Source organism: Notothenia rossii, assembly GCF_949606895.1.
Source record: "Notothenia rossii genome assembly, chromosome: 5".
NCBI classification, from domain to species: Eukaryota; Metazoa; Chordata; class Actinopteri; order Perciformes; family Nototheniidae; genus Notothenia; species Notothenia rossii.
This window is the reverse complement of record NC_136903.1, coordinates 68825577-68838699: the sequence shown is the minus strand read 5'-3', so window position 1 is coordinate 68838699 and position 13123 is coordinate 68825577. Positions and strand designations below refer to the sequence as shown.

The window sequence follows — 13123 nt, the reverse complement described above, 5'->3', positions numbered from 1 at the left end:
AAGTTTGGCGAGGGAGCGTGTGAACAGAAAACAGATGCTGCATACTCTCTTGCTCTGTCGCTCTCTCTCACTTTTTTTTTGATCTCACTCACACAATAAACAGCTGCTTGAGACGTGAGCAGCTAAAGTAAAAGGAAGCTACAGTATGCATACAAAGCATTGTACAAAGCGTGGTAGTGTTCACTCTCCTTGTTTGGCACCCTCTTGACAGGAGCAGTTCTCAGACTTAAGGCCAAAAAACGTCATAGTGCTGCAACAGACCTTTGCATATGTACATAATCACACATGTGGAAAGAAAACCGGTTGCTTGTGTGCAGCCTGTAAATCCAAAATGTTATTTCCTGCAGCTTTTCATTATTGAGCTTGACCCCCCGTCACGATGAAAACCAGCTTCTCACATTTTCTTCAAGGGGCCGAGGAACAGTCCTTCGTTAAACCAATGCCACATGGCAGAGTTGCTTCAGGTAAGACAATGAAAATACGATCCAGGAAGTTCAGCAGGAGTAGCAGATTAAAGCTTTTAAAGGCTTAGCGGATTCCCTGCCCCTTTCTTACAGCATTTAGACCAAACAATGCATAGAGAAAATACAAAATGATAATGAAAATAAATCGTTAGTTTGCAGTGTTGTTGCATAGTTTTTTAACTTGCCAGTTTATGGAAAAACTGTTGAATTAATTATGTTGTCAATCAAAATGAAAATGCTTATCTCATTGAATAACATGGTAGTATAGAAACCTCACTTTTGATATAAGTTAATGGTTCAACTTAGTTTCCAACTCCAGCCTATGATAAAGAACATTGTGCTTATGTCAAAATGACGTCCTTACTTATCTGCCACCTGCCTGTCGTTGCACCTGGGTTTTAATCTATATCTACTTGTTGCCTTTGTCCGTCACTGGTGTCAGTTTGCAGCTTCACATGTGCTACAATCGCATGTGGGTTACAGTATGCAAGGCCTTCCTATTTCTCCACCCCCACTCACTCGCAGCCACCTGGCCCTCTCTCTGAGCCTGCTGGCTGACCAGATGCACCCTGAATGAAGCAGGCCTACAAGGAGAGAGGAGGGAAGATAAAGGTTATTATGGATGATTATTCAGTAGTTTTTTGACAACCCATATAATTATAGTGACCTAATAATAAGAATTAGAACAAAAAGCCTTTTCTGTCAATGCTTACAAACTAACACACTGATGTGGATTCGAGCCAAAATGATTACAGCTTAAGTTATTCAGTGCTGTTCATAAGTGTGTAATGTGCATTAGGGCAAAGACAAGGGGCAGCGCCTTCTCTCAATGCAAGGGGCAGCGCCTTCTCTCAATGAACTGTTTGTATTTATCTGTTTGTTTACTCCACCAAGTGCCTGTGAATTCTCACACGTTGATCACATGCTCTCCATTGTCTAATTAAAAGCAGATTAATGCCTTATTTACCACTGGCTTGGAATAAGCTGAGCACCACCCTCTTCACTCTAGAAGTAAGACCTGTTGAGGGTATAATAGGAAAGAGTGAAAATCGCATGCAGGCTGCCCAATCTCCGCCAGGCTCCATTATCTTAACCTGCATTGTGTCTCCAGCAGCACTTGTGCGCGCGGCCGGGCATAAATCAGACAGTGATTTAAGTTTAACTCAGTGAAGATGGAGCTCCGAGGATAAGAGGGTAGAGGAGGGAAGAATAACTCATTCATGCTCCTCAAGTGTCCCCCAATGGGCTGGCTGGCGAGGCAGCGCTGAGAGCCGCATTAAGGAGCTGAGACAAAAGAGGGCATCAATGAAAGAGCCGAGAAGGAGGGGGCAGTCAGTATAAAAACATTTTATAGGGAGATCCCCTCTTCTCTTGAAGGGGAGAGGGGAGGGTGGCAGGGAATAGGGTTGCAAAAGGACCCCGTCCCTCTCACACACACACACACACACACACACACACACACACACACACACACACACACACACACACACACACACACACACACACACACACACACACACACACACACACACACATGCAGATGCATGCACACACACTTTTGTATCTCTTGGCACAGCCTCTTGTTTAGCCTTTAGGTGCCAAAGCAATTAGTTATGTTAATTGCAGGGGCCATTGCCGGTGAATGCAGGTTGAATAGAGCCAGTCAGCAGTGGATGATTGGCCAGGATCCATTGGGGGAGGGAGGGAAGAGGGGGAGGGTGGAGCTGTGACGTAGCCGGCCCGTGAACACAGAGGAGAGGACAGTGTGTGGGAAAACAGGGGAGGAGTCACAGCAGAGAGATTGAGAGGGTGGGACGATCAGAGCTTGAGAAAGCGAGCGCATGAGAGGACGCAAATTCAGCGGCAGAGAGAGAGTTTAAGATTACAAATACAGCAGCGGAGGTACTTCGACGGAAGGAGATAGCGAGATAGAGAGGTTTTCACATGAGAGCAAGCTACAAACACAGAAAGAAAGTGACCCAGTTCGCATTAGTGCCGCGTAGCGCTGGTCCGCTCGGTGATCTGTCTCCATCTGGGTGCCATCTGTGTCTCTGGCTCTGGCCTTCGCCACACTGGGGCTCACATATGTGGGAATGCAAACACATGCCTGACATATGAAGGCGAGGAGTCACCGAAAGAGACAAAACGGAAAGGATAAGACAGCGAAGCCCCGTCACTGCAGCGGACTTTCTCCAAAGGACTGAAGAGTGGACTCTACTAGAGTGGAGGTAGGAGAGAAGAGTGGGAATTTCAGCATTTCTGCTTGTATTCTCGGCTATGATAACATTTATCTCTATTTCTGGGAGTGTCTGCTTTTGCAAATGGTGCGTGTGTGTGTGTGTGTGTGTGTGTGTGTGTGTGTGTGTGTGTGTGTGTGTGTGTGTGTGTGTGTGTGTGTGTGTGTGTGTGTGTGTGTGTGTGTGTGTGTGTGTGTGTGTGTGTGTGTGTGTGTGTGTGTGTGTGTGTGTGTGTGTGTGTGTGTGTGTGTGTGTGTGTGTGTGTGTGTGTGTGTGTGTGTGTGTGTGTGTGTGTGTGTGTGTGTGTGTGTGTGTGTGTGTGAGATCCTAATTCCCAGTGCGGCTCTGTGCTGATGTACAGATGGTGCCTCATCCTTATCTCTTCATCCTTATCTTCCGAGGTAGGAGGGATGAATTGTTCCTCCTGCTTCTATCACCCGGGCACAAAAAACATCTGCTCCCATATGGATGAAATACTGTTTGCTAAGGTGGCCTTTGTTATCTTTTTGTTTGTATATGGTCGTTTTATTGAATTGTTTACCTTTGTGGATTCATATCTCATGGGAGCTGCATTATGCTTTATTAATTTTGCTACTTACTGTGTTTGGCACCAAGTGGTTACATAAGTGGCATATACACAAGAATGCTTCAGAGACCTGGCATCTAATGGTTTGAGTCATTTTCCCAGAAAAACATCTTTAGGCGGAACAAAAGCAGCATTCCAAAGTTAAGCATCCAAGCCTGTTCCTTTATTTTTCATCTTGCTGCTGATCCCCCGTTTGCTTTCACTTGTGAAAAGCATAAGAAAATCCACCTGGAGTGGATATGAAATGAAGAAACATACTTCTTTTCTGTTTTCTTTCTGTTCCATGAGTAATACTTCTGTAAACATCAACAAGTGGTACCTCAACCGGATACATAAACACTGCAGTGTGATTGGATCCATGTGTGAATGGGCTTATCTCACTTAGATGTCAGATTGTTATCAGTTTGTCCACATGGAAAGCAGAGCAGGAGGAAATAGGTACAGAAGAGGAATCGTGCATCTGTTGTACAGTATCCCAGCCATATGGGAAGAGGAGGGAAACTGCTGTCTGTCTTTCAAGCTGTGCCTTCACGTTACACAGCACAGACATCAGTGTGAATGTTAATCTCAACTGAGTGCACATTTTTGCATTGTTGCACTATGGATATTGTGTTGTCAGAGCACTCTTTTTCTGATAACTTTTGCAGTGGTACAAATCTTTTTTGTGCATGGAGGGAAGAGATGTGTGAGGGAACAGCAGGCAGAGAAAAGGCAGAGTGATCTGGCTACTGTTACGCTAAGCCAGACCACTCCATCAGGGAGATAGGAGCGACTAACTGTCTGCTGCACAGCCTCAATCCAGGGACCCCTGTCTGCTCTGCTGGACACTGTCACACCCATGACAGCAGACACTGTTTCGCCTCTGTGTGTTCAAGAAGATCAAGGATGTATTTTATTTCGGAGACTATATTTTGCCTCTACTCATTCAACAGCTACTGCTTTTGTCATATATTTATGTGGCTTTGAACTTTTTGTTACGTTTATGGTTGAGTCTAAGTGATTGTGTGTGCATGTGTGTACCAGGTGTCTTGTAGACATTATGTCTGCTGAAGTACAAGGTTGCTTGTCTAACAGTGTTCTGTAGCCCAACTGTTTCCCCTTCTTTTTTGACCTCCCTCCCAGCTGCAAGTTTATCTGCTGAAAGTGTAGCAATAAATGGAGCAACAGACCACCATGACCCTTGCTCACTGTGCTAATGTCCTATTATCTGAAGAATTCATGCACAGAATACCCCCTTTTTGAAAACACACACATGGACATACGGAACAGAGCAGCTGCCTCAGGAGTTTGGTGCAGGAAGTGCTCTATTAGTTCCAGTGGTGAGGACTGTGATATCTGGCCCCAGGGGTTCAATGAGGCTGTGTGTTTGAATGTGTGCATATAGCTTGGATTGGGTCAACACTTAACAGTAACTCCTCAGTCACTACAAGTAGCGCAATGAAAGATTATTTCATCACACAGGACGTCTCCTGACAGTATAAAGGGCTCTTTTTGTGTGCGTCGGCGGATGTGCATACGCGCATCAGTGTGAATGAGCATCCAACCACCCCCTGTCTCTCCTATTGCAACCCCATTGACATTGATGGGAGCCCTCTCATGTGCTAAGTGCATGAGTCAGAGGTCTCTTGCAGGGGTGTTGTGACCTTTTGCTGGCCGAGAGACTCGTTCAGTGACCCAAGACAAGGACTCTATTTACTGGGCTGAGAGGGAAGAATATCATCAGCACATGGTTAAAGGCTCTAAAATTACTTCTTGAATTCTAAACATCGATCCAAGATCAATTGAAATTATTTATCTACGTAAATACAAAATTAATATATCACATACAATCACAATTGTTAATGGGGATTTCATATAAAAAGGGGCTTTTTCTAGACTTATTGGATCATTAAACGTTTACTCTGAAAGCTGCAGCTGAGTCTCTAAGCAACATTTTGCAATTTCTAACCAAGGAGGCAAAGATTATGAACACTGATGTGTTGTGAGCCGGGGTGAAAAACAACAGGACTCATTCAAACTTGTGTAACTTTCTTGGAAATAATGTTGGATTTTTCCAATGAAACCCCCAAAAGACAATAGTAATACTCAATAGGACAGGCAAGAGCAACACTTATTGGTGCTGGTGGTGTTAAAGGTGGGGTATGTCATTTATTTCAGAAACACTTTTTGTTCTATTCCATGGCATGCTCTTAACATCCCGATAGCAATGACTATATGAAATGCTTTGACAATAAATACTTAAAACATTTCATCTGTGGAAGTACTGTAAAAAGCAAGACCAATCATTTTAGCCGGCCCGGCTAAAATTAATGGACTTATCTCGTGCCCTCATTGGTCATGTGCGCGTTTGTGTGTGTTGGAGGAGGGGCTCTGTAAGGAAGTTTGAAGGAAGAGGCACATTTTTTTTCGGCTGCGTAGTTTCAAATTCTAGCGCACTCGAGCTGGTTTTCTCCAAAATTACATACCCCACCTTTAAGTGCGTAGGTGGAGTAGAAATGGGTGGGGCAGCCTCTAGCCATGAATTGTCTGTCATAGTCATTATTTTCTTTCTTTCTGCCTTTCTCTCTTTCTCTTTCTGAGAAAATGGGTGTATTTGACAAACAAAAGAACATTTATAGTCACGTGCTTGGCTGATGCAAATTAAATTAAAGTAGAAACACAGGTTGACAGAGGACAGTGTTGTGTCAGAACAACAGCATAATCTTACTTTATCAGGACGGATTATGTTTAATGTTATCAAGGCATACGATACACTAACAATATACACTGTGTTCTTAAACACACAGTTTCTGCATTTTAAACCCATACGATTGGCACACACAATGATAACGCAAATGAAAACTCTCCTCTGCTCCCACATTGACAAACATACACTCAACCTCCGCAGCTATCTCTGTCCTATTCTCCTTAATTGTGTTGTGCACAGCTGGCCTCTTTGTTTTACTTATCTGTGTCTGTCAGCGTCTGTCGAGCTGTCGTCTTTGATACAGCAGGGCTAAGCCTACACACAACTCTGCTTAAGGCACATACCTACTGCTCAGCTTTGATTCAATGCATCCCCATAACCTGAGAAGGATGGATTATGCACATGTGTAGTCAATGCTTGGAGAAAAGTACAATGTCTTTATTTCACTAAAATATGTAAATTAAGTTATTATTTTTTTGTTTTTCAAGAACATTGCTTATGCCCAAATTATGTTCTAGTGTACTCTACGACTTGTCGGAGGTACGAAAAGAATGATCAGAGAAATGGCAACATTGCATACACTACTATACATTGCAATTTAGTCTGAGAAAACATATTTTGAATCTAAAAAACTGAAAGGGAAGATCTTGATAACAACTTGTATAAATCCTTTATGAAATGGCTTGCATGTCAAACTTAAGGTCACGGCAAATTAAACCTACTGAGTCATTGCTTCATTGCACTCACTCTGGGTCGAGAAGAACCGTGTAAATGTCTTCAACATGGCCCATGGTGATAACAACATCTGGTTGGACCCGAGCCCAGGCCATTTGACTGTTGAGGCCTCTGACACCTGGTCTGAAACAGGCCCGTCTCAACGCGTGCTTTGTTTTCTCATGTCTAGAGCTCGTATTTGGTTTTATGGACTACCGTAACTTACTAGTTCAGAGTGTGTGTATGTATGTCAACCCGAGAACAGAGCAAAATATAAACAGTATTTTGCCTGGCTGCGGGTTAAGTTGATTGTCTGGGTTTATAATGTATAGGAGTCACCCGGTCATAATCCTCCAGACACATGATGATATACATCTTCGCTGTGTGTCAGGGGAGCCGTAAAAGTCTGTTCTGACATCATATCATTTTGTTCCACCCTCGAAATAACATGCTAGGGGAAAAAAGAAAACAAGTAAAACACAACTTTAATGCTTCCATATAGCGGAGTGTTTTTCACTTTCCATTGTTGGGTTTAAAGAGTCACCAGGCTCATGATGATTGATGGGCAGGCTAACCAATTAGTTACGGAGAGGTGAGAAGGGTTGTAACCAGATAGGCAGATAATCGACTGGCCCTCAGAGAAGGAAAGCTGGTGTGAGAGAGTCTGCATACTTGTGTTTGTCACAGCTTTGTGGTTCAGGTCATGATTGACAGATTTGAATTGTCTCTGTTTTGTCACAGTTGTTATTTGTGTGGGTGTGTATACATGTGCCTCAGGCTGGCCATTTCGTGTGTGTGTGTGTGTGTGTGTGTGTGTGTGTGTGTGTGTGTGACTTCAGGGATAACTGTCCTCTCTCCACTAAACCAATGTCAAACCCAACACCTGGTAAATGAGGCCAAGGCACACACACACATGATGACACACATCCACTTCCAGATCCCTCGTGGCTCAGCTGTCTGTGACGCAGGCGAGCGTCTGTGTTTTAAGTCTATGCCACTCTGAATAGCAAACATCTATTTGACCCAGTGACAGTGGAGCCTGTGACCAATGCTACTACAGGAGTGTGTGAGTTCACAGCAATTACTTTTTTTACTACCTTTGCTCTAATTTTAAAACGTTATCCTTTTTAAATATAACACCTTTTTAAATTGAACACTAGGCTTATGTTATGGTTATAGTTCTTCATAAAAAAAAATGCTATCCTATATCAACTCCTATATTATCTTTTGAATCTACTATTTTGTTTCGTCAAAAAACTTAAAATCCCACCCAGCATATTTTCCCAGCGGTCTGACCTCACACACGTGGACACTGTCCGTCCTCGCTGTCCTCTGTCAAACCTCCTCTCCCTCCTCTGACTCCAGCATCACATCACTGTGCCTTTTTACTGCTCATTCTTAGTTTTTATTGACGACGTCTGTCTGCCTTGCCGTCCCCGCTTTCGTTTTCTTTCTCGCTTTGCCAGCTAAGTACATTTCCATCCCTGGGTGCCTTTTTTACAGCAGCAGTGTTATTGTAATCATCCCACTGAGTGACAAAGTCGGGCTTCTCTCACTGCCACAGGGAAATGTGACAAGTTAACTCCAGACACACATCTGTGTCTCTTCACAATATCTCTTCCTTCCCCAATATCAATATGTCTCTTTTTACCCATTTATTTTCCTCCAAAGGTGTCCTTGCATTCTCTCCCTGTATATATCTTTCACCTTCCCCTTTGCTGTCACCCTTAGTATCTCCCCCCCTCCCTAGCAGAGTGAGGAGCTAAGTATTGACATTGGATTTTGTCCAAATGTCCCTACGGGGCTGGAAGGTGGTAGAGAGAGCCAAGAAAAACAGCCTGGCTCGGAGTCTGACAACCAGACTTGTCTTTCTGATGAAACCAAATGAAACCAGTATTTTCTATCCTTGTTATTCCCTCCCTCCCTTCCTTCTCTCCCTACATGCACCCCTCCTTCTCCAAAACTAGCGCCTCTAATTTGCAGACTAATTTCTTATTAAAGTCAGTGCTGGTTTTAACTGTCTTGCATAGTCAGTAAAAGTGTCACTGTGATAATACATAGGCAACTTTTTTCTGCAGTAGAGACCTAATGCATAATTTAGTTTGAAACATAAATGAATCTCCTTTTTAAATATATAGTGGTAACATGTAGCTTTCCATTATTTTATAAACCAGTACGTTGCATATTGTAAAACATGCTTACGTGTAAGTGAAGCAAATGGATTGCGGCAACAGTTGAAGAGGTCCCAGTCCCAAGAGAGCAATAGTATAAATTAAGTTAATTGAAATAAGCAGAGGGGACACATGTCCTCTAATTTTCAGATATTCAACACCATTCACCCAGCGAAAGGCCTCTAAAATACTTAAGTCCTTGAACCTGTCCTTTCTCTATGAGGTTATAACTCCAGCCTGACACTGGGAGACTGTGTGTGTGTGTGTGTGTGTGTGTGTGTGTGTGTGTGTGTGTGTGTGTGTGTGTGTGTGTGTGTGTGTGTGTGTGTGTGTGTGTGTGTGTGTGTGTGTGTGTGTGTGTGTGTGTGTGTGTGTGTGTGTGTGTGTGTGTGTGTGTCGCGCGCGCAGGATGCAGGATAGAGGAACAGATGTGTGCTGTATTGTGGTAGTGTGCGTGGACGGACGGGGACCAGGTGCAGCCTTTGTCTCCCCGGCATTTAAGTCCACTCGCTTGCATTCAGCCGCCTCGTGCCTCCCCCCCCCTCCCCTCCACGTCCTCCTCCACCCCTTGGAGGGAAGGCAGAAGTGTGTGTGTGCTGCTTTGGCTTAGTGAAGGAGGCTCCAGCAGTCCCTTATTCACCCCCCCCCTCCTCCCTCACAGGTGACTGTTGGAGGTCCCAGCTGGCCAGCTCTTGGCCGATTAGATCCATATGGTACAGGAGGAGGGACGGGGGAGGATGAGAGAGAGCGAGAGAGAGCCCCCATCAGTTGCATGGGTGCTAAGGGAGCTTGTCCCTTTTTTGCCCCTTACTGTAGCTTTAAGACAACTGCTCAATTATTTCTTTTTCACTTTTTTTCCACTCCTTGTATGTCTCTCCGTTTTTTCAGTTTACTCTGGGATTTGTATTAGTAGTATTCCCCCTTCGACCACTTTGAAATATTGCTGTTGGTCCGCTCTCTGTTTTTTTAAGTTGAGAGGTTGTTTTAATTGCGTGGGGCTGAATCAGTGTCAGAATATCACTTTTATACTTCCATGGAATAAAAATACATGGTTTGATTCAGTTTTCATTATAATTTCATTTCGTTTTTTCTGCTCTCATGTAAACATTTAGCCTAGCTTAACACAAAATGTACAATCGGATGAAAAAGCTAACAACAAAAGATAAACAAGCCTGCAGCAAAGATGCTCTCCTATTTACACTTGGGGACTGGCTAACTGTTTATCAACTGGTAAAATACCCTTGGGTCTTTTCAGTTTGGAAAGTTAGGACATTACTTGTTGGACAGAAAGCTAACCCTCTAGACTCCTTGTAGGGTTTACATTTGTTTTTTAACATAGTTAGCTTTGTTTCCCTCTTGTTCCAATGTTTGTGATGAGCTAGGCTAAAATGTTTCTGTTCACATTTCTCTCAACTAATTTCTAGTTAGAAAACATTCATCATTATTCCTTTATCAAGCTGTTTTAAGGTTTGTTTTAGTTTGCTTTGGGTGTTAACATATCTTCTGGGCCCACATAGTGGTAGCATTCCACATGCTCTGAATTGTCTTTTTGCTCCTTGATAAATGAGTCAGGCCTGAGTTACGTCTTCTCTCACTTCATCTACAATGACAGGACAGAGATAGCAGCGAGGCGCGGGTACACGCACAATCCTAAATCAGCAAACATCCTCGCACACACACGCCTCGTGACTCTCAGCTGCCAGAGAGTTTTAACTTCTTAAACCATGAGCTTAATACATCCTAACACTGAACACATTTATTTAAACATCACATTAAGCTTCATTTATTTGTACTGACTCAAAGTATATCCATCCATCCATCCTCACTTCACTTAAGGAGGTAAATTAATGTTCTCTGCACTTAATTTTCTTGTCATTTCCAATTTTTAATAATTGAATGAAGTCTTCAGTTACAGTAGTGGCTCGATGGGGATCACCATCTTCTGTTTGCCCTTCTCTCTCTTCTAGCTCTATCTCTTTTTCTCCGAGCCTCATTTTAAATCCTCACCTGCAGAGGCAATTAAAGCTCATTGAATGTTTTAATGCCAACGAGCGTCACCTGAAGCTGAACAAACAAGGAACACCTGGCTAGCAACGACGGCCCTCTCCACAGATGCACACCAGTTTTCCAACCCTGCTGTAACAATTGTTGTAGAGAGCTCAGGTTACTCACATTCGTAAACATTTGTATATGTATGTGCTCTGTTTGAGAAGGGATGAAAAGACAGAAGGGACATCAAATCGGTGAGCAGAAAAAAATGTTTTAAAGAGAGTAAAGGAAGTCCTCTGGTGGACAATGTCATATTCAGTTGATTTCATGTTTGTCTGCTCACTGTGTAATCCAGTTAGCTTCAAATGCTTTCTCTGCATCTTGACATTTCCATGTTATCCTTATGATGAAAGCTAAAGAGTGTATACCTTTCCTTTGTTTCATTAGGGCAAAGATGACAGGTGGCATTTAGACCAAACAAACATCCAACATCCTCCTCTCAGCCAACACACACCTGAGTTAACATCAGACCACTTTGTACGATGTGTGTCGGTGTGTGTTTGTGTGTGTTTTGTGGCTGCTGTAACAGCTGCCTCCCCTGACAATCCTGTGACTTTGCACGATGGACTCAGGTGCTCTTAAGCCTGATGAAGTCATCCAGTTATGTATTCTGTCTAATTGACAGGCAGAGGCAATTCTCTACGGGCTGTCAGCACTCCATACATTGCACACACACCTGATGTCTCCTGTTTTGGCCATTACCTCTGGCATGGCTAACAGACCATACCACATCTTAAGATTACAAGAACACAGCTGTAACCCAATTTCCCGGTTCTATGCTGACATGGGATGTGCAATAATACACATGTTGTATCTGTTGAGCATGTTTATGTTCTACGGGTTCATGTGGACCTGTCAGTCAAACAATAGGCTAACAAGCAGCTTTTCAAAAAGGACAGTCAGTTCACAGCCAATAGATACATGTTGATGATGTGAATACATTTCAATGCAGCTCTATAGCACAGGTCCAATAAATATGCAGTTGTTTACATGGTCACAATCTTGACCCTAAGGCCAGACGCCCTGTTGATTCTGTTATTGAGATGTCAGTCTAATTGTGTGTGTGTGTGTGTGTGTGTGTGTGTGTGTGTGTGTGTGTGTGTGTGTGTGTGTGTGTGTGTGTGTGTGTGTGTGTGTGTGTGTGTGTGTGTGTGTGTGTGTGTGTGTGTGTGTGTGTGTGTGTGTGTGTGTGTGTGTGTGTGTGTGTGTGTGTGTGTGTGTGTGTGTGTGTGTGTGTGTGTGTGTGTGTGTGTGTGTGTGTGTGTGTGTGTGTGTGTGTGTGTGTGTGTGTGTGTGTGTGTGTGTGTGTGTGTGTGTGTGCGTGCGCGTTCCCGCAGTGCACTGGCAGGCTGCGTGTGTGATGTCCAAATGTCTACATATATCCCTCCTTCCTGCCCCCTGTGTTGGGGAACAGGTGGAGTGATGGCAGACAGGCCACAGGGCTGAGAAAGAACCAGAGGGATATAGCACCTGATAATTCCCATAATACCCTTTTGGGAATGTATTACATTTTCAGGTTGGTCATGTTAGCATGTTGTATTTTAAAATGTTGGTTAAAAAGCACCATTCACTAGTACATAGGAGAACGTTTAAAAGAGGCTTAAATGTATTTTGCTGCTGGCCGGGTCATTCAGCAGCAGTCGGTGCATTTAAATCATTTAAATACATAGCAAAAGTTAGCTTTTATTAGATTTCCATTCAGGTTAAGTGCATATTGTTTTTCATTTTCAGGGAAGTATTAGATATCAGTTACAGATGAGTGCAGATTGAAGTGTTCAGATTCAGTCTAGAAAGAGAAAGCATGGCTGAGAGCTTTGTTGTGGAGTTTATTTTGTGTGCGCAATCATGCTTGTTTACCTATCAATCAAATTGTGTTTATATAATCCAAAGTCTTAAGTGTGTATAAAGCATGCAAGACCCTCCATCCTTAGACCAGCTCAGCGTACAACAAAACTTTTCTCTGAATTCGTAGTGCACTGATTTCTTTTATTTTTTTAATGTATCCTTACGAGTTCTCACGAGTTACCTACTGACGGCTTAAACCTCCTAACTGAAGCCTTTATAAACTCGATCCCTGTGGCTCAAGGCCATGCAGAGTTCATAGCTGTGAAAAAGATATAATGGGTGCCATTGAAACCAAAGCCCTAAAAGCATGAAACCACATTTAAAAAGCTGCTCTCAGCTGACCCATGACCTGCGAGACCAGGCTTGTCTAT

The 13123-nt window shown here is 43.3% G+C and overlaps 1 protein-coding gene across 3 annotated transcripts in view; it reads left to right on the top strand.

The window, feature by feature from the left end:
- The window catches only part of cbfa2t2 (CBFA2/RUNX1 partner transcriptional co-repressor 2), a 31078-nt gene that overhangs the window by 6212 nt on the left and 11743 nt on the right, over positions 1 to 13123 (top strand). Inside the window, exon 1 of one of the 3 annotated variants that reach the window (XM_079682993.1) lies at positions 2248 to 2692. The exons of 1 other annotated variant lie outside the window; for it this stretch is intronic. Coding sequence is in view for 1 of the 2 variants with exons in the window: in XM_079682991.1 (XP_079539117.1) it covers positions 11074 to 11101 (28 nt within the window). In the remaining variant the exon portion in view is untranslated. Of the gene's footprint in view, positions 1 to 2247; positions 2693 to 9905; positions 11102 to 13123 lie in introns of those variants that run through there. One more of the 3 variants, XM_079682991.1, reaches the window with a different exon arrangement.